General features: G+C 31.2%; 1 protein-coding gene and 1 long non-coding RNA gene across 3 annotated transcripts; both read right to left on the bottom strand.

Annotated features, from left to right (window-relative positions):
* Window positions 1-1584: 1584 nt before the first annotated feature.
* On the bottom strand, window positions 1585-22360 carry LOC134235138 (multiple epidermal growth factor-like domains protein 11). Of its 2 annotated transcripts, none has more exons than XM_062717246.1 (4): window positions 21787-22360; window positions 2445-2500; window positions 2185-2322; window positions 1585-2034 (listed from the first exon to the last, which is right to left on the bottom strand). In XM_062717246.1, the coding sequence occupies exons 1-4, from the start codon at window positions 21861-21863 to the stop codon at window positions 1712-1714; spliced, it is 594 nt and encodes a 197-aa protein (XP_062573230.1). In that variant the 5' UTR covers window positions 21864-22360; the 3' UTR covers window positions 1585-1711. The 2 variants fall into 2 exon arrangements, with proteins under 2 accessions (XP_062573230.1, XP_062573235.1); XM_062717251.1 differs by having other exon boundaries at window positions 1585-2016.
* On the bottom strand, window positions 15156-20620 carry LOC134235131 (uncharacterized). The gene is made up of 3 exons (XR_009985341.1): window positions 20501-20620; window positions 17333-17408; window positions 15156-16129 (listed from the first exon to the last, which is right to left on the bottom strand). It is a non-coding gene; the product is annotated as an uncharacterized LOC134235131 (long non-coding RNA).
* Window positions 22361-25026: the final 2666 nt, after the last annotated feature.

Genomic DNA, 25026 nt, shown 5'->3' with positions numbered 1-25026 from the left:
GGATTCAAGTTTCTTCAAATGAAGGGCCACGCCCTTTTCCAAGGGGAGATAATTATGAATTAGAGAAAAATTAATGGCATTTTTAAAAGATCTTCTTATCAAGAACCACTGACACAGGAAAGATGAAGCTCATTTTGAATCATCTTCAGGTAGTGTAGATTCCAGTTTGTTCATATCATGACCCCTGGGGGTAGGGTGGGGCCAAAATGGCCGATCAAAGTTTTACATAGGAATATATAGGAAAAATCTTTAAAAATCTTCTCAAGAACCACTGGGGTAAGAGAGATGGAACACATGTGGAATCATCCTCAGGTAGTGTAAATTCGAATTTGTTCAAATCATGACCCCCGGGGGTAGGGTGGGGCCAATATGGTCGATCAAATTTTTACATAGGAAGATATAGGAAAAATCTTTAAAAATCTTCTTCTCCAGAACCACTGGGGCAAGAAAGATGAAACTCATGTGGAATCTTCCTCAGGTAGTGTAGATTCCAGTTCGTTCAAATCATGACCCCCTGGGGTAGGGTGGGGCCAAAATGGCCGATCAAAGTTTTACATAGGAATATTATAGGGAAAATCTTCTCAAGAACCATTGAGACAGGAAAGATGAAACTCATTTGGAATCATCTTCAGGTAGTATAGATTCAAGTTTCTTTAAATCATGACCCCCAGGGGTAGGGTGGGGCCAAAATGGCCGATCAAAGTTTTACATAGGAATATATAGGAAAAATCTTTAAAAATCTTCTCAAGAACCACTGGGGTAAGAGAGATGGAACACATGTGGAATCATCCTCAGGTAGTGTAAATTCGAATTTGTTCAAATCATGACCCCCGGGGGTAGGGTGGGGCCAATATGGTCGATCAAATTTTTACATAGGAAGATATAGGAAAAATCTTTAAAAATCTTCTTCTCCAGAACCACTGGGGCAAGAAAGACGAAACTCATGTGGAATCTTCCTCAGGTAGTGTAGATTCCAGTTCGTTCAAATCATGACCCCCTGGGGTAGGGTGGGGCCAAAATGGCCGATCAAAGTTTTACATAGGAATATTATAGGGAAAATCTTCTCAAGAACCATTGAGACAGGAAAGATGAAACTCATTTGGGATCATCTTCAGGTAGTATAGATTTAAGTTTCTTTAAATCATGACCCCCAGGGGTAGGGTGGGGCCAAATGGCCGATAAAAGTTTTAAATAGGAATATATAGCCTAGGGAAAACTTTAAAATTTTCTTTTCAAGTACTTCAAAGCCATATTTAGTGATATTTATAGGGAATCATCCTCAGGTATTGTAGATTCTAGTTTGTTCAAATCATGACCCCCTGGGGGGTTAAAATTCAAGCCCTCTCCCTCCCCCGCCCCGCCCTCAGTTAACGTTCAGTTCTGATTTTATGTGCTTTTTTCTAGCCAATTGCTCAGGTGAGCGATGTGGCCCCTGGGCCTCTTGTTTTCCTTACTACAGTAGTCCGGTGAGTGATATAGCGCCAGGGTCTTTTGTTTTTATTTATTGAACGGAGGTCCTCTTGAATGGTTTCCCGAAATCACCTACGTCAGATTTAGAACCTCTTAACGTTTTGAACATCGTCCAAACACAGAAGATAACACTTGGTTAACATGACTAATTTAATCCTGGTTATCAATTTTGCATTTAATTCATTTGATCTGTAGAAAATCACAATAATATTATCAAAAATAAATGTATGTTCCTTTTTGTTCATGTTTGATCATCACTACATCCTACTTTGTCAACAGTGATGGACGTAAGAACAAGATCATTTGGTATTTCCTGGTAATGACTTTCATTCTGGTGTATTTCTTCACTGTGATTGAGATTTCGTTTCGAGATATACTTTCTTAATCGAGCAATGCCCAAAATTATCACAATTATTACAAACATTATGAGGATACATAAAGACAAAATGTTTAAACTCGAGATGTTTTCTTTTGAATTATTTTTGTTCTTCTTTTCAATCCAGTCCGTCCAATTCACTTTCACATAAAATGTTGAGGAATATAACGCTGTAAGTTCAAAATTTGCTACAATACAATCATTTAAATCAAACAGCACAATGGTATGTCCTTGGCTTCAAAACCTCAAATACTCATAAAGTATTGAACACAAAAAAACACGCAAAAAACAATGACATTTTTTAAAACTTTTGATAACGTAATATATGATATAATTACCAGAAGTCACATGTAGACAACCTAATTGAAAATTGCAATCTTCCTGGAGACATTCACAAGACTTCTCACATTTTTCTCCGTAGCTCGGATACCCACACATAACTGAACAATTCAGTCCCGTGAATCCAGCTGGACATTCTGAAGAAAGAATTTTTAATCTTACTTTTTATGTTTTAATATTTTTTTTTCAAAGGGTCGCATGATTTCAAAACAAATGTATTTATAATTGTAAAATACTTGAAAAGAGAAATGTTACTGACCTGAACAATTCTGAAAGATTTCATTCCAGTAGTAGTTGAGGCAGCATCCATTATTTCTAATGATTTTAATAGAAAAAAATAATTGTTTAAATAATTATCATTATTCAACTTTTTGAAAGGTAATACTTAAAATAAATCAAATATTTTTCTTTGGGTGAATTTCCTGAAAATCCTCTCTTAAGTTTGATAATTTTTTGCTATTTTTAAGCAGGCCTATTTAGACAATTTTTTTTATAGATTTATTTATTTTCAATTCTTCATACAAACAAACAGTGAAATATATATAACAGACAAATTACATTACAAACAATATGACAATATTACCTTCAGACAATTTTATGGAATGAAATGTTATGGTATTTTTTCCTGTAACAAATATATGCATTTGAATATTAATTCTTATGGAAAAATTAGAATTTATCTCAGTTAATGTAAGGGGTTTAAATACCCCCGAAAAAAGACGAAAAATTTTTACATGGTTGAAAGAATGTAATATAGATATCATTCTGTTGCAAGAAACACATTTTTTTAGAAAAAAAATGAATCTGTATATAATTTAAACTGGAGAGGAAAAACATTTCACGCATATAGCGACTCTGCATTCAGTAGAGGCGTGTCTGTTCTGTTTAACGAAAAATAGATGTTAACATAATAAATGTCAAAAAGTCTATTGATGGTAGGAAAATTCTGATAAATCTTGAAATCGAGGGTAATATACTTACAATAGTAAATATATATGCACCTAATGAAATTAAGAAGAGGTGTGAATTTTTCAAAAAACTTAAGAACTTTATTTCAAAAAATTGTGTCAACAAAAATATTATACTATGTGGAGACTTTAACTGCCAGATAAACAATATTAATAATGTAGATAAAAGTGCAAATTATTTAAAAGATTTGATAAGGCATTATAACATGGATGATATATGGAAAAAACAAAATCCAGGTATGTCAGGTTTCACTTGGTGTGATGCAAAAAATGATCCTAAAAGTCGAATAGATTATGTTTTTATAAATGATTCTTTTTATTATAGCATAGTAGATATCAAGGTTAGAAAAATTCCAGGCACTCATTCAAACGGGAGTCGAATGAGTGACCATAGATACTTAAAATTTAGTTTTGATATCGATAAAACGAAAAAAATTATTCATAGTATAGATTCCTCTTTAAGCCCTATTATGACATGGGAGTTAATTAAACGAAAGGTTAAAGATTTCTCGATTTATTTTGCAAAAAATGAACAAAAATCAATTAAACAAAAGATAAGAACACTAGAACGCGAAATTGAAGATATGAAGAAGGGAAACGTAGAAAATTTTAATTACAAAAGACTGAAAACTTTAGAAGCGGAACCTGACGCTATTTATGACAAAAAATGTAAAGGTGTGCAGATAAGGTCTAAAATTAAATGGATAGAGGAGGGAGAGAAAAATTCAAAATTCTTTTTAAATTTAGAAAAACGCAATCAATCATCAAACGTAATTAAAGAAATAAAAACAAGAGAAGGAAATAAAATCAGTAAAACTAATGCCATTTTAGGTGAAATGTATTCTTTTTATAGCGAACTATATACTAGTAATGAAATTTCAAACGAAAAAATAGAAAAATATTTATCTGAGATAGACGATATCCCTAAATTAAGTGAAGAAGATAAGATATTGTTAGAAAAATTTCCAACATATGAAGAGTGCAAGGAAGCTGTTGATAGCATGAAAAAAGAAAAATCACCTGGACTAGATGGCCTTCCTAGTGAATTTTATCAATGTTTTTTGGAAACACTTGGGCCTTTCTTTTATAAAGCACTTAATGATATTTTTGATAAAGGTGAATTGTCTTACACACAGAAACTTTCTATTATATCACTGATCCACAAAAAGGGTGAAAAAGATAATTTAAAAAACTATAGACCGATGAGCTTAACAAATACAGATTATAAAATTATTGCCTTTGTCTTTGCAAAGAGATTACAAAATATACTATATAAGTTGATTAACGAAAATCAAACGGCTTACATAAAAGGGAGATATATCGGTGAAAATGCTAGATTAGTACTTGACGTTTTTGAATACTGTGAAAGTGAAAATTCAGATGGTATATTACTTTTCTTAGACTTTGAAAAAGCATTTGACTCGGTTGAATGGAACTTTCTTTTCCAAGTCTTAGAAAAATTTAATATTGGCAATAGTTTAATAAAGTGGGCAAAAATTTTATATACAAATCCAATGTTTAAAATGAAAAACAACGGCTGGCTTTCTAAAACCAGCGAAATGACGCGAGGAATTAGGCAAGGCTGTCCTATTTCCGCTCTCTTGTACCTATTCGTCGCAGAAATTTTGGCTATTAAAATAAAATGTGATACTGATATAAAAGGCATTACAATTAATAATTATGAAATTAAAAACATCCAACACGCAGACGATTTGACTGTAGCTTTAAAAGACGAAATATCAATGAAGCGAACTCTGGATAAATTACAAGAATTCTGTGAACATGCGGGTTCAAAAGTAAACATGCATAAGACAGAATGCATTTTATTAGGGGAACTAAGAAATTTATATGATGAACTCTACGGTATAAAAATTACGAATAAAGCAGTAAGATGTTTGGGAATATTCATAGGGCATGATAAGGAAGAATGTTACACTAAAAACTGGATGAAAATTTATCACGATATTGAAAAACTTTTTGAATCTTGGAAAAGAAGAAAACTAACGCTATTTGGTAAATCATGTATAGTTAAGACACTTGCTATATCTAAACTTACATACGTTGCCTCAATACTAAGTCTTCCTGATAATGCTTACATTAAAAATATACAACGTCTAATTTATAACTTCATTTGGGATAAAAATGAACGAATTAAAAGAAACACGCTTATAGGTAGAATTTTAAAAGGTGGACTCTCAATCGTTGATATTGAATGTAAATTAAAAGCCTTAAAAGCAGCCTGGGTACCTAGATTGTTTAAAAAAAGCAAAGGTATTTTGTACAAAATTTTTGATGGTAATTGTAAAAAATCAAATTTTGAAATTCCCTATGTGTTAGATTTTTCTGATAGAAAAGTAGAAAATATGGAAAAATTAGAGAAACTACCTAAATTTTATCAACAAATGCTATGTTGCTTTAATGAATGTAAGCCCTGTTTTTTGAACAAAAAGTCTTCCGATAATGTTCTTCGACAGCCGATATGGAACAATTGTAACTTTGTTTATAGGGGAAATACATTATTTTTTAAAAACTGGATAGCCAGTGGGATTTTGCATGTTAAAGACTTATTTGACGATGATGGTAATTTTAAATCATTGTTAGATTTTTCTAATTGTATAAAAAACAAGTCAAACTGGTTGTGTGAATTTAAAATTCTTTCTTCTGTTTTCAAACCTTTGCTACTAAAGTATGATTTTTTAAATTGTAAGTTTGTTAACATAAGATACAAAAATTATTTTCTTTTCTACACAGGACAGGTTAATATCATAGACCAAAGATGTAACTTTATTTATGACAATCTTGTACACAGAAAATTTTGTAAACCATGTTATCAAATAGTTTTAAGCAACGAATTCAGTGTCGAACCTTCAGAATGGAAAAATATATATCAATGTAAATTATATGACATACCCGATAAACAACTTACAGAATTCAACTATAAACTTTTAAACAATATTCTTTGTAATAACTTGTATCTCAGTAAATGGAAAAAAGAAAAGAGTAGTAATTGCAAATTATGCCACGTGAATGAAACTTCAAAACATCTCATTTTTGAATGTAAAAATGTTGGTGAAATTTGGAATAGATTAATTTTGTACCTGAAAATAGATATCAAATGGAAACATGTAATAATTGGATTTAGCTCTGAGCGCAATAGAAAAATTGTATCACTCAACACACTCATCTCATATGTTGCCTGTAGGATTTACAAATATAAGATGTACTGTCGAATAAATTCCTTAGATGAAACTAGTTATAACATCTTTAATCACGTTAAATCTTCAATTTTTTTCTATGCTTCCATTCTAAAAAAATTTGACTACACTTGACTACAAACTTTTTAAAAATATTTAGACAATTTAAAGAAAGGTAATAATGCATTCTTAAATTTTACATCCCAAATAGTGGATCAGGGTATTTGTGATTTTACTTTAGTGATAGATTTCGTTCAGCAATCAAAAACTATATAAACTATAAGGTTTTAAATACTGTAGATCACTTAATTTTCGCGACACCTTATTTTCGCGAGATAGTCAGGAATAGTATTATACGCGAGTATTAAATTTTTGCGAGCTCACTTTCTCGCGTAATTACGCAAAAATAAAGTTCTCGCGAATAAAAAGTGATTTACAGTATAAGTATCAAATACTTAGCATAAGTGTAACAAGAGTACAAAATCTTAATATAATTTATAATAATTAGAAATTATAAACATTACGTAAATGCCACCGGCGATATTTAGTTGAAATGCAATATTCTGTTTTAATTTCTGTCTGTATATAAGATACAAGGGAGATAACAGAACAGTATATACTGAAACAAAACAGAAAGAGGCGTTTTGCTTGAATTGAAATATGCAATTAAACGAATTAGGGTTCAACGTAGAGTCGTCTGAGGCACAATAGTCTCTATTATTCTCCAAACCTCATCTTAAATTATCACAAAAGTGAAGTCATTTTCACCCCTCAAATAATATGTTTTGTTTCAGTATATACTGTTCTGTTCTCTCCCTGGTCTCTTATATACAGACACAGATGTGTATCTAGTTTACATATTTTTATCCGTTGAACTTATCTTTATTATTAATAAAAGAAACCACAGAATAAGATTTGTATTACATGTATAAATAAAATATGAATACTAGATACACATGTATGTCTGTTTATAATTTACAGTATGGATCAATCTTTTGACAATAAAAATGATCTAACTATTATTATTAATTTATCTCTAACATCTTTGACATGATATTGATTAGATGTCCAACTGCTTTGCGTATTTTTCATATCTCATATTTGCGGTATCGTTAATTCTAGAGAAGTTTCGACAGAGAATTGGATGAAGTGGTCAATAGCATGCAGCAAAATAAGTACAAGTGCGCCGCTGTTTTTCACCTTTTTCAACTGTGATAACACCAATCAGATTTTTAAGATAGGGACGATATTATCACTATCTAAATAGTTTTTTTTATTTAATGAATAACAAAAACAGCTAGATGGGTCAAAATCACTTCGCTTTTGTGATAATTTACGGAGAGGTTTGTAGCTCAATTGAGACTATTGTGCCTCAGACGACTCTAATTGACCCCTATTTCGTTTTATTGCAAATTTCAATTTAAGCAGAACGCCTCATTACTGTTTTGTTTCAGTATATATTGTTCTGTTCTCTCCCTTGTCTGCGATCGAGGTTCAATACCCTTGCCTGCGATCGACGTTTAAGATATATAAATGCAGATCACTATCTCTGTCGTAGCCAGTTGTTTATATTTTACCCTCGCTGAAATAGTTCCGAGCGTAGGGATACTTCATATCTTATTTCCACTCAGAACTTATATTAAGTATTTGTGAATCCATAAAAACTCTACTTTTTGCTTGGAAATGACTTTAAATACTTTGTAGATGTTGTTTTAAGACTGAAATGCTGATTTCAATGCATATATAATCAGAGGACTATATTTCTTAGAGAACTGATAAAAATTAACGTTTTAATATTTCCCATCAATCTTGCAAGTGATATTGTTTACATATTAGCAACCTATCTCTGATTTGATTCTTGCTTTCTAAGGTATCATATTTTAACAATAAAAGTACTGAAGTGTCCCTAAGAGCGAAGATAAACAAAAAATTGCAAATGGTAGTGATCACAGGGTTCCGCCATTAAAACTGTAGAGGAGCATACAAGGCCGACTTACGTCAAATTGAAAAATAAAGGCGAGAAATTTTATTTCGCAATTGGTGCTTTTTGCGTTTATTTAGGAATCTATTGTAAGACCTATTTTATAATAAAAACTTTGACTGTCTGACTAATATATGTATTAACATTTGAAAACAAAATTCGAAAATTAGAATAATTCACATTTCTTATTGTGTGACTTTTTCTACTAAAAATAGAAAGGAATTGGTCTGAAAAACCTTTAAATGTACATGTAGTTTAATAAATCTGCAAATCCAAGAAGGGGGAGGTCGAGTTCGACCCCCCCCCCTACCAACATGAGCATCCTTCCTTTTTTTCCTTAAGCGGTCAGGGTGTTAGGCACAGATTCTGAGAATAAGCTTGTTTTATTTACAATAATAATATGTGATAACTGTAATATAACTGCTAGATTTAATGAAATAAATTTCTCAAAAATATTGTAGCATATTTAAAAAAGAGAAAACCTTAAAACACACAAAACACCTTTACAAACAAAACAGCCACTAAAAGCATTTGACGAGTTGTATTTAAAGTTGCGATGTTTTAAGGTTTCGTCAAAGGTCAACATGTCTAAAAAATTATTTTTACAATTGCTCTAAAACTATGTGTGGTATGAAGTCAAAACGTTTACATTTTGTAAATATATCACTAATTAATAGATAAAAAGTATTACTTGATAACAAATATTTCTAAAAAGATATTTTTTGAGAAAAATTGTATCAGAAAGTGTGCACATTTTTAAAAAAAATGTACCTGCTTAATTCTGTCCTTTTTGTGAAAACCAACATTGTAGAAATAATATATGTTTATCATTGAAGGGCAAGTTGAACGTGAATGGTCTCTGAAAGGCTGTTATTGAAAGCATGACATGTATAAAGACAAGACCCCTTTAGAATCCGCCATTTGCAGTGTACTTTCACTTTCATGTCTTAACATTTGGACAAAATAAACAGGGAAAACAACTTTCCAGAGGCTATCCAAGTCCAACTTGCCCTTCATTGATAAATATATTTTGTTTCTGCAATGATGGTTTTCACTAAAAGCATGGAATTAATTAGGTGTATTTTTTGGAAAATATATGCATTTTTAAGTAGAATTTTTCTCAATTAATATTATTTCAAGCATTTTTTTTTATCAAGTGATACTTTCTATCTGTTAATCAATAAATAATTTATAAACTGTAAAAGTTTTAACTTTATACCTTACATAGTTTTGGCGCTATTGTAAAAATAAATCTTTGGACATGTTGACCTTTGACGAAACCTTAAACTCTTCTGTTAATACTAAGGTACTCTGAGCACTGAAAGGATACCGCCCGCCTCCCATATGATTATTGTGGCGAAGTCAATGTCTTTTCTTTGGGAGTATCAGATCTAAATTTTATGAGGTCGCAATGTCATTATGTAACAAAATACACTGTAAAAGTATAATGAATTTTATTCAGCGGTAAAGGAGGATTGTGTATAAGAGAGTGGTGCCCTTTAGTATTTTAAAGAGAATGGCGTTGTCCATGTTTTGCTATGGGAAAATATGTCCTGTCAAAAAGTGAAATGAGGGGTTCATAATGGCTCTATATAACAATTTTCATAGAAAGTAACATTAAACTGAATGCAGCGAAATATGGGGGAGTTGCAGAATGATATATGACATGGGTACATAAACCGTAACGGACGAATGCCAAATCACTATATTAATAACCTGCTTTTTAACCGATGGGTAAAATAAAGGCAATTGATAGCTTTCAGCAGTATGTATTAGCAAATTGAGTTTGATAAATCTATCTTGAATTGTTTATTCAAAACTGATATCAACATAAATTTAATAAAAGTTAAGTCAAGGTCAAAGGAGAGTTCAAGGTAAAAATGACAATGCGTTTGAAAAGTTTACTTTAGTATGCATCAACATAAGACGTTTGATATTGCTATCTTGAATGATATCTTGAAAACTGAGAAAATGTCAAGGTCAAAGGAAATATCAAGGTAAAAAAAAGTTGATGCAGTTGCATAGCTCTTATCGATATCTATCATCATATGGAGTTTGAAAAAAAATCTCTTTGTACTGTAGATTGGCAAATAATCACGATGGTTTTAATTTCACTATATTCGCGATTAATCATTTTTCATCAAAATGATTAACCATGAGTGAATGCTATCATTTACTATTTAAAAAGATTAAAGGCATCCACTAAATCTAAATTAATTCTCGCAGCGTGAAATTAAAACCAATGCAATTGGTACTTTTTGACGTCATGGACCTAAAACGATCTTCAGTTTATGGATACCTGCAAAATCAAATAGAATCAGAACGAAAACAAAACAAAACCTACTGAAACGAAACCAAACAAAACAATCGGAATGTTTTCAACAGATTTCATATTAAGTCTTGATCATGAAAATGAGCATTCTTCAAGTGTGACTGTTCAGTAGAGGATGCTCACTCTCTGACTCTTTTGAGGTACGTGTTTGCTCTGCTCCTATCTCGTATTGTTTAAGAGACTTTTGATTTTAAATACTGTTCGTTTTCTCCGTACATTTCATTTTCTTTGGTTTATACTTTAAGACTATGAATAAAACCACCGTTTTTAATTACCTCTACAGTAAAAAAGTAAAGTATTTATGAGGAGAGAGAGAGAGAGAGAGAGAGAGAGAGAGCTAGCGATTATTAATACTGTATTTATATCATATTATTGAGAGAGAGATGGAGAGAGAGATATATATCATCAAAAATTGTTAATGTATTAATCTTTATTTTAGCGAATATTTTTTCGGTGTTTACATTTTATATTAACATTTTCTCCATACATTTCATTTTCATTGGTTTATACTTTAAAACTAAGAATAAAACCACCGTTTTTAATTACTTCTACAATAAAAAAGTAAAGTATTTATGAGGAGAGAGAGAGCCAGCGATTATTAATACATGTACTGTATTTATATCATATTAATTAGAGAGAGAGAGATCGTCAAAGATTGTTCATGTATTAATCTTTATTTTAGCGTATATTTTTATATAGGGATATTTATGCCTCCCATGAGAAATATCAGCCTGAAAGTGCAGTGAAAAACAACCAAACACAGATATGCAGTTTTGTCGAATATGTCATTTTATTCAATGACATATAGTAAAATGTATAACAAATCATTAAGGGGGATCATCTAATATTAAACAATACAGGTTACATGTACACAGGTGAAAGGTACAAGTGTGATCCCCCTGAGACTGACTAGAAATTTACATGCAGTGAACATATCAGAGTACATGTAAATGTGCATAAAATATAGCATAAATGAGTAAATCCTTGGAGGCGTCCAAACAATTGCGCCGAGACTGACTAGAAATTTACATGCAGTGAACATATCAGAGTACATGTAAATATGCATAAAATATAACATAAATGAGTAAATCTTTGGGGGCGTTCAAACAATTGCGCCAATCGAGAAAGATATGACAAGTTAGTTACAAAAATACAAATCTGGACTAAAATGCAAAATAATATAAAACTAAAAACTCCAAAAAGGGTGGGTGGTGGTTTTTTTTTCTTCAGTGCACTGCCAGGCTAACAAAAATGGCGCAACAAAATCAAGGATTTTGATTGGATAACTCTGTCAAGCAAAATAAGGTGCAAATTCGCAATTAATTGCGCTGCGATAAGGGCGCATATCTTGCAGACTGCGCAGGGATATTATCCTTAGGTGTAAAATATAATATATTTCTCATAGCGGCATAAATTGAATTATCTGTGATAATATTGTTTTTTTTTTCGGTGTTTACATTTTATATTAACAAGTATTTGAATCATTTAAACTTTATATGGAGGAAGAAAAGTCTAATTGCAGTTACACATTCTGCATAATAATAACCTTAATTTGAAAAAAATAATTTTATTTTTGGATCGTTTCATTGCGGTAGGTTTTGTTTTTTCATTCAGTTTAATTTTCTTTATGAAATCCATTAGAAATCCACGACTTTCAAATCCGTATAACACACGCAGAACCTTAACACAATAGTACACAATGTACAATAGGAATTTGTAGATGCATTTTTTTTAATGTACAGTGTTTGTTTGAATTTAATAAAAACCATAACCCTCTTAAATTAACATACAAAACAACGAATTTGCGTTAAACTTTAAAATTAATTTGTAACTTTGCAAGGTCACAAATGACTCTAACGTCTATTAAGCAAACCAGCTTTGAAAGGCTCTAAATTAACATCAAAGATCTGTCGAGATTGTAGCTCTACTGGTTTATACTTAAAACAAAGGAAGAGAAAAGTAACAGTTGGGACTTGAGACTTTAAATTAGCAATAAATAGAAAAATGATCCTTGCAAATCATCAAATTAAATAAAAACCGATGCACAGAATCATGTATCTTATTATAGTCTACTTGTGTGCCAAGTTACATGTATATTAAAATCGAACCAAAACTGTAGGAGGAGTAGCATTTTGAAAGAATTTCAATGAAATTTCTATTTTTAGTAACCATGGCAACACCGTTCATTAAAATAATCAAAAACCGATGCACAGAATTATGTATCTTAGTGTAGTCAACTTGTGTGCCACGTTATATTAAAATCAGACCAAAAATGTAGGATGAGTAGCATTTTAAAAGAATTTCACAGAAATTTCTATTTATAGTAACCTGGTAACACTGTTCATCGAAATGAAAAACCGATGCACAGAATTATGTATCTTAGTGTAGTATACTTGTGTGCCAAGTTATATTAAAATCAGATCAAAACTGTAGGATGAGTAGCATTTTGAAACAATTTCAAAAAAATTCTATATTAAGTAACATTGGCAACACCGTTCATCGAAATCCAAAACCGATGCACAGAATTATATATCTTAGTGTAGTCTACTTGTGTGCCAAGTTATATTGAAATCGGACCAAAATTGTAGGAGGAGTAGCATTTTGAAAAATTGTTTACAGACAGACAGACGGACGGACACACATTTGGTTATATATTGGATACATCAAGTCCAAGTCCTATTGGATACTGCTTATTGGATACAAAAAAAGTGTACACACGAGAGAGCATTATTTGGGTAGTTACTGTTCAAATCTTATTGGATATTAATCCTCGTGTCTGTATTTTATTGGGTCTTTTCTTATTGTTTTTTATTCATTTCAAATTTATTATATATTTAATATTTGCTGGTAAATTCAGACAAGACTGAAAACCTTTGGTTTTGAACCCATATTTTTGTCAATTTCTGTGATATAGCTCTTTTATTGTAACACCTAACTAAATTGTTCCTAGCAATAAGGATATACACCTGTATATTTCAAAATATCTGATATTAAAATAGATGAATACCTAAGCGCAAAAAAACTGAATTGTGAAAACACAACTCAACACATCTCAGACTCTGCTCAACCTTTCTTGAATAACACAATTAAGTATTTAAGGAGAAACCTTTTTGAGTCATGACCAATTAATAATAAGCAAATGCCCATTACATGTTGGACAAAATGAAGGTATCCAACAGGCATTGGGCAGGTGTCCAATACCTATTGGGTTGTATTTTGACGATGGGATTAAACTACCCAAGAACAATTGAACATTTGTACATTGTCCAATTCTATTTGGGTTTCTTGAATCTCCTCATCAAAATACAACCCAACAGGTAATGGACACCTGTCCAACTCCTCTTGGATATCTACATCCCACCCAAAAGGCAATGGACACTTGTCTAATTCTTGGGTTTGTTGAATTGCATCATCAAAATACAACCCAACAGGTAATGGACACCTGTCCAACTCCTCTTGGATATCTACATCCCACCCAACAGGTAATGGACACTTGTCCAATTCTCCTTGGGTTTCTTGAATTGTTTCATCAGAATACCACCCAACAGGTAATGGACATCCGTCCAACTCCTTTTGGATATCTACATCCCACCCAACAGGTAATGGACACTTGTCTAATTCTTTGGTTTCTTGAATCTCCTCATAAAATACAACACAACAGGTAATGGACACCTGTCCAACTCCTCTTGGATATCTACATCCCACCCAACAGGTAATGGACACTTGTTCAATTCTTCTTGGGTTTCTTGAATTGTTTCATTAGAATACCACCCAACAGGTAATGGACATCTGTACAACTCCTCTTGGATATCTACATCCCACCCAACAGGTAATGGACACTTGTCCAATTCTTCTTGGGTTTCTTGAATTGTTTCATCAGAATACAATCCAAAAGGTAATGGACACCTGTCCAACTCCTCTTGGATATCTACATCTCACCCAATAGGTAATGGACACTTGTCCAATTCTTCTTGGGTTTCTTGAATTGTTTCATCAGTATACCACCCAACAGGTAATCGACACCTGTCCAACTCCTCTTGGATATCTACATCTCACCCAATAGGTAATGGACACTTGTCCAATTCTTCTTGGATTTCTTGAAATGTTTTATCAGAATACCATCCAACAGGTAATGGACATCCGTCCAACTCCTCTTGGATATCTTCATTCCACCCAACAGGCAATGGACACTTGTCTAATTCTTGGGTTTCTTGAGAATCCCCTCATCAGAATACTTCCCAACATGTAATGTAAACCTGTCCAATTCCTCTTGGATATCTTCATCCCTTCAATAGTATATAAACTAAAAGGTATTGGACATTCTTCTTGGGTTACTCATTTATTTTTTTCATAAGAAAGAAAACCCAATAAATATTGGACATTGGTTCAACTCTTCTTGGATATTACATCCCAACATTAGAATAAAACCCAACAGGTGATGTTTACCTGTCCCATTCTTCTTGGGTTACTTAAACCCTTCATTAAAATTGTCAAATTTGTCTTGGATATTTATATTCTTGCATTAGATTGCAAACCTAATAAGTATGACATTTACCTTCCCTAGTTGAATTCAAATTTATCTGCATAAGCATACATAAGTCCAAAACATATTTAATACTTTAATTCGAACATTCCACATCTCATTCAGTGTACACTTTACAAATGATAGGAAATATATAAGCATTTTGTGCCTAAACTATTTGGCTTTTAAAGAATTTTAAATCCATGTTTGTAAAATTTAAATTTAAATATTGGAACTTGGAGCAAGTCATTACAGGTAGAACAAGATGCTGAAAACCATACTGATAAATAGATCACACCCTTGATAAAATATTTGCCTTCAGTTGCTAAGACTGTGTTGTTTTATATGGAAAAATTTCTATAATCCTGTTTATTACAGATACATGTACAATGCATACTTTCCCTATAATAATAAAAATACTTCTGAGATGTAAAAGAATGGATTAAATAGTCACCGATGTTAAAAGATATTACATGATCTCATTAATCTAGTTTGGAAATCACAAACTTAGGTTTGAAGCCGATAAAACAGTGTAGCACCAGAAAACTCAGTTACAAGTACAATGAATGAATTCGTTGTATCAAAACTTTAAAATAATTGATGCACTTTGTCCAAATATTTTCGACAAATCGGGATAAAGATATTAAATCAAATCATCACTGTTATAAGTCTTAGAGCTTGAGAAAAGTCATTACATGCCCAAATTTTACATGTAAGACTTTGATCCTATATTTCAATAAATGTCAAAATGTTTTTATTTTTGTTTCTGTTCAATACTTTCTTCTTCAGGGTCTCTCATGGCCTATACTGTATGATACCTCCATTGACCCTGCTCTTTTATATTGCCATATGTTTATCCAGTAGCAGTGGTTATGCTCAGGCAATCTTTGAAATATTCCACATTTCATGCATCTCCTTCAGTTCTGCCTCTGTCCATTTTATTCATTCTGCAATTAGATAAAGGCATTTCTTTGCCGTATAAAACATGTTTTTCTTGACTACAGGAAGATCACCCTTTATGTTGATCAAACCCAGCCAAGACGTAGAAGTATATTTCTTATTCAGAAATATGTATTGATAAATAAAATGGAAGAAAAACTAAATTCTATCAACTCTTTTTTCTTCTTCTATGTCTAATTGCATCTTCATCCTACCGCCATCTGCCATAATGTTATCAAAATGGAATCATCATTCAACACACAAAACGATGTTGCATATTAATTAGACAGTATGTTAGTTTCTGATTGTTAAGAAGGAGATTTTAAAAAGATTTTACACCTATTCCTTGCAAATTTTAGACTTCTAATGTAACACTTTCAGTACATTAGGGGTACATAATCTTCAAAAACATCTCTACACTTAATGATAAAGCTTTCACATTAGTATTGTTTTTAGCCCAATGGTTCTGCTAAAGAGGATTTAAAATTGACCCAAACCTTACTAACTGCTTTGAAATTATATTGACAGGGACAGAGACACACTTGACACTCCATCCCCCCTTTCTGGGTTATGCTTTGCACAAAATTTAATCAAAATTAACTAAGCTAGATAAAAGTTGAAAATATGAAAAATTACAGTCAAACAGATTATGAATAACTTTCAGCACATCAGACGTAGTGATCCTTAAATAAAATACACCTACAAGATGATGCTGTTTTATTCCTTTGAAGTGATATCTAATATTGTTTCTTTTCCTGTATGCCACCTCTATCAGAACAAAATGTTATACATGTATTAACATAACCTATGACCGTATAGTACCCCAGTATTTACTTTACAATTAATTAAGTTCTGGAAACAACCCTCAGATGCCCTCAAAACAAATGATTCTAAACTGGCAAAGGTAAAGGGCATCTGAAGAATTTAAAACAAAATGATAGTACAAACAAGCAAACAGTGTGCATGAAAATGTTGGCACACACTAGAAAAAACTAAGGTACTTTCTCAAACTTAACATGAATACTAAAGAGGTTTTATGTAGCTGTATTGCACATACCAAAAGCTGTCCTGCAGTTAAAGGTTGGTTGCCTAGTAGTTATGTAGTATGTACAAGTTTTTCCCTCTATCTCTTCTAATTTAAGAAGCGAAAATGTCTCTAAAAATCTTATGGTTGGCATGAAGTATTCCTGTTCATGTAACTGATTACTTACAATTGTCCTTTTTCTGAGGGTCATCTTCTGATGAGTTTGTTCTTTGCAATGTTCACAGTTGAAGTTCCTGTTTGACCTGTTACATTTTGAAAATCCTCAATGAACATGATTATGGTTTTAATTTCCATTGTAATTATTGATTACTTTTATAAAAAAAAATCTAAACCAATTTATTGTAACATAATACTTAGGAAAATATTTATGTAATATCAATGGAAAAAAGGAATCATTATCTCCAGTTATCCTAAAATCACAAGTAAGCATTAATCATATAAATTCACATACGTAAACCCATTAGCTTTCTGTGCTATTAAATCATAAGTCATCGCTGTGCAATAAAGGAAATCAAGTACGTATCCACAGCTTAGTGGCAATAAAGTTACTATCCCCGTGTAAAAAGTGACAAGCCTAAATATAGAGGCAAAAATTAAAAAGTAGCATTGAAAAAAAGTTCATCGTGAAAAAAAGTCAGGGTATTAACTACATATGATTCTTTTAAAATTAAAGTTTAATTTAATTTTCGCTAGTAAAATTTAATCAAACATAAATTAATGATTTAAAAAAATGAAAATTTTTTTTTAAATATTCCTCTTTTGGTCATTCACTAGTTCGTCTAATTAAAGCGAGGCAAAAATCATTTTGTTTTCATCTTGAATCATTAAAGCCATAGTATATGGCGTATGTACAATGAAAATTATTAGACTAAAATTATAAGAACTTATTATTTGTATCATTACTTTATATAAACATGATAAAGATAGAAATTTTCCCCAAATTACGAAATCTAAGTCAATTGTGTTATAAAGATATCAAAATTTTATTTGGATTCTCGGAATTTCCCCCGACTTTGAAGAAAACACAAAAGATTTAAATAACACATTACAGAGAAGATAAAATCGCATTATTAGATAAAACGAGGTGTTCTCCGTGCTCCGAATTGTATGAAAAGCTTTAATTTAAATGTATTAATTATGTTTCTTTACTTAATTTTGTATTTTTCAAAAATATATTTTTTGATCAGTTACGTGGCTTTAAAAAACGCTACATAATTGCATGACACTTATCATTGAGCTGATTGAGTGAATGTATATAATTTAATAATGAGATATCTGTGAGGCATATATGTACTTGCAAATATTGCTATATTAAACAAAGGAAAGGGGGAATTCAAATTAGGAAATAAAAGATCGTTTTTAAGTAAATCAGTCTTGTAGTACTGCAAAATGGATGCAGTTGTGGAGATTTATGGATAATATGAGCATGCTGTCTGGAATATTTCCATATTAGGGAATTTAATAGCAAAAAAGAGTGAAAATACCGGTGGTGCTTTTCATGTATTACATGTGTATTTTAAAATTCCTAATAACCCAAGGGGATTCCACAGTGCAGAAAACCAATAGCCCCATCCTCAAAAATTGAAGCCCCGGGTGTTACTCGATGCTAATTACACACCCATCATGTGAAATAGTTATAGTAGCCCTATAACAATTTCAGTATTGTTTTAAATTAATTAAAACAAATGACAAAAACAATAATTTAAAACAAAAAATCTAAATAAAGCAGACACTCAATAGTGTTAAATCTAGACCCTAAAAAGGGCATGGTAATCAAGGAATCAAAAGGGCACTTTGTGTCGCGACAGGATCTCACGAGGGCACTTTGAAAACAAATGTAAATATCATTGAAATTATATTTAACATTTTTTTAATTTTTACATACTTTAACATGTTTAATTACTTTTAATATCCTTTCATATTGAAATCTTTATTTAAAACAAGTAATTTAAAGATAAATTCATATATCTGTATTCCATTCTTTTTTTAAACAATGTTTTAATTATTGATTCAGAAACAAAAAGAATATAAAAAAGGCATTTTCATCCAATTTCTTCAATAAAAAAGTAGTAAGGTTACACTTGAGAAAGTAATGGTATAAATCTAGCTGAAACAGGTGCAAAAAATATTATTAAAGTTTGGAGGTATGATTATTTTTTTACCTGCTTGGACTGTTATTTGTTTACATGTACAGTCAATTTAAAAATTAAAGGAAAATACTTTTTTTCAGGGAAGGGGGATGGGCATTTTGAAAAATACATGTAGAGACCATTCTCTTTACTTGGAAAATATTCTACCAACAGGATCATCTAAAAACTGGTCTTACTGCCATGCATAATTTAAAAAAAAAAAAACGTTGGCTTTAATTAGAAACTTTTATCCTCAGCTTTTCAAATCCATCAGTTCAATCAAAGACACTAACTAGTTTGTAGTTTTTAAGCCTTTTTATCACATTACATTCATTTTTTTTTGGTACACTGTAAGTATTTTATTCAGATAGATAAAATATCCGTTTTTCTTCAAGTTGAACTATGTGTTTTATTCTACTTTCGGTTTATACATAAACGATCCTGATTTTTATTAGTTAATAATTTACAAGTTTATTTATCTTTGGTCTTGGGCTAATTCTTGCATAATCAATGCAATCAAATGACAGTTTCTCAAGTTAAATCCTCTACCCTGACAGCCTGAGGCATTTTAATTAGCCAGGTGGCTGTGTGCGTCCGTTTAAGCGTGAAGTGATTAAACAAAGGGTTATCAGCATGCACTGAATAAACAGAACAGCAAAGGAATATTCAATCAAAGTCAACAAAATCAAATACAGAAAGAAGCACTTTTTTACTGAAAGTTTTTCAGTAATACAATGAATCTCTTAAGTTACATATCAGATGAGATAAACTTACATACAATTATTTAGTTGTTGTCAATTATCCCATTTATCATCATCTCAGCTCACTTTGCGATTGTAATACTGTCTACATGAACCGATAATTTACAGCTGATTTATGAACATACGATTGTTAAAATTTTCAATTCCCTTTCCAATTTACATTGTCAGAACATACTTAGTTGGTTATGATATAAAATTAAATAATAAACACTTTCGATTTATTAAAGATTATCTAACAAATACGATCATTTACTAAATACTTCTCGCCCTCAAGAGAGTTAAAAAGACAGAGAAAATTCAAAATACAAACAAGTGTAACTTAGGATTAATTGTTCCGATAAATCTATTTTAATTTTGTGCACAATTGTTTTCAAAATTACATTAAAATCTATTTTCCTTAAACAAGAACCCAGCAATGGATAAATATTAATCGAATAAACTTACCTTTTCTTTTGTCAATCAGAAAATCTTGTTGACATTAAGTGTTTCTTAGTCGCCATATTTTTTTTCCATGAAAACAAACGTTGTTATGATCAGGATCAACGGAAGTTGATTTTCGGAACTCTCGAGAATTTAGAGTTCCGAATGTATAACTGAAACAACAAAACACGGTGCGTCCGTGAAAGCAACTTTTTTGGACACTTTTTTGGACAAATCGTCGTGTCCAAATTTTGTTGGGTACTAACCTGCAAATACCCAATTAGGGTGTTTTTAGCATATTCAGCGACACTTCTTATTGGGTATACCCTATAAGCAAAAAGCACCCAATAAGTACAAGCTTGGCATGAAAAATACCCAATAAATGCACTCTCGTAAACACGGACGGACAGCTAGACGGACGGACGGACGCATTACTATCGCATAAGCTCTTCTATTCTCTGACCAGTAGAGCTAAGACCAAACAATTATGAAGAGGAATAATCAGAGAATGTAAAGATAAGCATTGAATTACTACTTTTTGATGTTATCACTCCTGTAACACAATTGGATTGTGGGCCAAAAACTTATATAAACCCCTTTCATCAAAACCTAATTTACATTTACACGACTTATTAAATTCTGTTGTTTCAAACTTTTAATGGTTTAATGATATGAAATACAAATAAGAGGCTCAAAGGTCACATGATAACCTGATTTGACGAATGCATGTAAATGATAACTAATTTCTGAAATAAACATGGGGTTTCCATGTCATATACGTTCGACGTTATCTCTCAGTGACATAATAAAGAGTTGACGCACAATCAATTAATTTCAGCAGACATGTACGTGCCATTGAGTTTGAAAAATAAAGCATTTCACGCGTTAAAGTTTAAAATTAGACAAACATAAGATATGATTAAATCACAAATTAATGTTGGTACGAGATCAACTTTACCACAACCCCTTCTGGCTTAAATGAATTTGATCTCGTGACAAACCCGTATTTATATCTCGATAGATGTACATGTAAAAAAAAACCTTATTTCTTGAGTAAAGACACAGTGTTCATATATACAACATATTATCATCATAAATTTAATCTAAATTAAATCTTATACCAAATATTTCATTGTAAACGTTTCGTTAAAGTGTGGAGGGTTGCTATAAAAACATACTAAGGATAAAAAAGATCGAAAGGACATGAATCGGAATTTCCTCATTTAAGGTTATATTAATATTATATGATGATTAAAAGTATATATAACAGCCATAGGAATATAATTTGTATTATCTAAAATTATACATACCCATCACAGCTGGACATATTAAAAACAGGTGGTAACACAAGGCATAGAATTAAAGGGAAAACGTAACATGTATTCATGTTTGATATATCTACATTGAAAGAGACAAAAGCATATTAACTTAATCAGATGTGTTCCACTTCCTTGTTCCTATTGACACACAAAATATTGAGTACTTCCTGCTATTCTAAATTAAACTTTATTAAAAGTGTTGAATTGTAGCGATTCCTTAATAAATGTGTTTCAGTGAGTTTTACATCAGTAATGTGCTTGTGGTATCGGTTTATGTTCATTTTGTTTATTTCACTTATCTATTTCGTGGAATATGAAATTATTATTTATGTAGACACTTAGAGGGTAATACGGAAATATGTTGGGTCCTTGAAAAAAAAATTAATATTGGGCGAGGCGTAATAATTTACACAATTCAAATCAATCGCCTTTTATAGATATCCGAGATTCAAAACAATAACTGATTAATTTCCGATTCGGAATTTAAATATCAGACGGAGTTTATAGCCAATTCAACTATAGAAACGTCGGGATATTTATGTTCAAAATCGATATTATATTTAATTTTAACGTTAACAGCAAATACATGCATCATTTTAAAATTACATATATAGTGTTTTACCTTAGATACACCATATACATGTACAGCTTGGACATATTATAAGACCAAAGCATGAATTAAAAATTCAATATTTACTTAATTTTCCTTGTACTTGAGCATTTTCTTAGGCTACATTTATTTTTTCCATTACTTATTTGTACTCTTTGACTATTTTTCCGCGATGATCAGTGCTGATATTAAATTAATCTGTATGTTAACGTTGAATTTGAATTAACGAGGCCGAACAAAATTTGAGTGCGCAATTTTCTTTTTATAGTTTTATGCAGTCGTAAGTACAACATAACGCCTGTCCAAATCATTGTAACTTTGATATAAAATTAACATTGTATTACATCATCTGTAAGAAATTTAGTGTCTAAATGTGTGCTTTTTAGACAATAATTAAGAATAAACCCTGTAATGCCTTTCACGAAGTCACTGTTCTCGGTTCTGTAAGCACTGTATAACGCTGCAGAATGATGCATAACTCCCTTGAATATTGCAGACGTCCATGGACATTTTAATAAAAAAAATGTCGACAGAACATCAAGAGAAACATGTCAGTAATTAAATCCTCATTATTCTTTTGACAAGATATTTCATCGGAGTCAATATATATACAAATTAATACTGCAATACGGAAATTTTAGAGGTATTTGGCATTTGGGAAAAAAAAAACTTTGAAAAATACTTGTGTAGACCAAACTAATTGGTAATATTTTTTTCAAATTTCACAATTTGATGACGTTTTACGATATCTTTCATGTAATTGACTGAAGGAAACCCCTAGGGTAAATGTTAAAATTTGGAGCTTTTCCAACAAATTCCGACAGGGTCCAATATTAAAAAAAAATGGACAACTTTTGAGTGCCACCTCAGAAATTGGGATGGTCAACATGCAAGACTTTTCCATCTTAAAAAAAACAATTCAATAGTAGCAAATCATTCACGAAAATTTATAAAATCTTTAGGGTAGAAATAATTAGACTCGCTAAATAAAGAGTTATAGTCTATTACAATTATATTTTCTACATATGTTGTGAAAACATTTAATGTTTTGTTTTCCGTGAAATGATAATTTACATTATTGTGTAAATGATATGGATTATTACATTCTGTTGATTTTTCTTGGAATAGCTAAAAAAATAAAGTAATATACCGTGTTGTTCTTTTTCGAATAGTATTTTTTATCGGTATTCAACGGAATTAATTCATGCACTTCTTTCTTCAATTGAATATTTTGAGGCGAAAGATTAGAGTCGTCTATACAATAGCAAATTTCCGTTATATAAGGAGAAAATACATAAAAGCCAAAATGCATCAGATTATTTTTTGTAATTTTGCTTTTTATTTCATTGAAACATTGAATCGATATATCACAAAGAATTCGAAAGAACAGACACTACAGATACTTCAAACTCTGCTTCATTTTTTGAAAATGTACATGTAGCAATTACAACTGCAAACTATAAATGAATTGGCCAAATACATGAATTGGAAAAAAACGGATTATACAGCGTTTCCTTCGTGTAGCTTAGTGATCGGTAGAATCACGGGAGTAAGTTAATTCCTTAATAAAATTACAAACACAGACAAATCACTCTCGGTAAAGATATACAGATGAAAACAAATTTCAGAATCTGGTGGGCATAGATCTTTTAAAGTGTAAATAAATTAACTTTAAAAATACACAGAACCATGTTAATAATATGCGGAAATGAGAAATGATGAAAATCAGAAAAAGTCACATTAGCTGATTGTCGTCAGTTTGTGTTTCCTCATAAAAACTAATTTTTGTACTCAGACAATTATCTTGAGTATCGAACAAGATGGGAAATATATGATCCTTGTGCAGATGTTAGAGGAATATTACAATAACTTTATATGTCTATCTGTTTTCTCTGTGATAACTCTTCGAAAATTAGTGGAGATGATTTCTTTATTATTCTACCGGAATGTAAATTTTGCCAACTCAGAGTGACAGGTCAGGACCTAAAAAAGCCTAATATGCATGTAAATTTCGTGCGGCTGGCTTTGTGTCTGACGCTAAATAAGCCATACATACGTAAGAACAAGGTTTCTGTACAAATAAAACTTATGTAAAAGTTAAAAACTTTTGCTTTCTGAATCATTGAAATTCCATGCAGATAATTCATACAAATCATTTATCTCACACGTGTTCTAAATGCCAATTGTGATGTCATAAATATTTGCATTTTCCCGTATTTGTTTAAAAAGATTCGCAATTAAATTTTCTTTCAGAAAATATTGTCTACAGGCATCGCCCACAAAGATTTTGAGATATGTGATTTTTTATTGTTTTTTTTTTTTGGCACAACATTTAAAAAAATTGATATAGGCGACGGCTGTGGACACTATTTTCTGAAGGAAAATTACCCTTGACATTGGCTAAGGTGAGACTTTTTCTGATAAAAATACAGATATAGAAATGCATCACATTTATGACGTCATAATTGTAGAAAGGTAATCCGTTTTGCCATATTCTTTCCTGATTTATCAAAGTACCTTATTCTTGTGTTGTTCTCTTTGTAATTGACATCACTGGGCGCGGGACTATTGAAATTGTCATGGGAGGCCCGTATAATTTCAATCTATTAGTTAACATTTCT

This window comes from Saccostrea cucullata, unplaced genomic scaffold (assembly GCF_032062105.1).
Source record: "Saccostrea cucullata isolate Sc308-1 unplaced genomic scaffold, CSIRO_AGI_Scuc_v1 ctg610, whole genome shotgun sequence".
NCBI lineage: Eukaryota > Metazoa > Mollusca > Bivalvia > Ostreida > Ostreidae > Saccostrea > Saccostrea cuccullata.
Note: the sequence above shows the minus strand (reverse complement) of the source record. Positions and strands in the feature narration are given on the sequence as shown.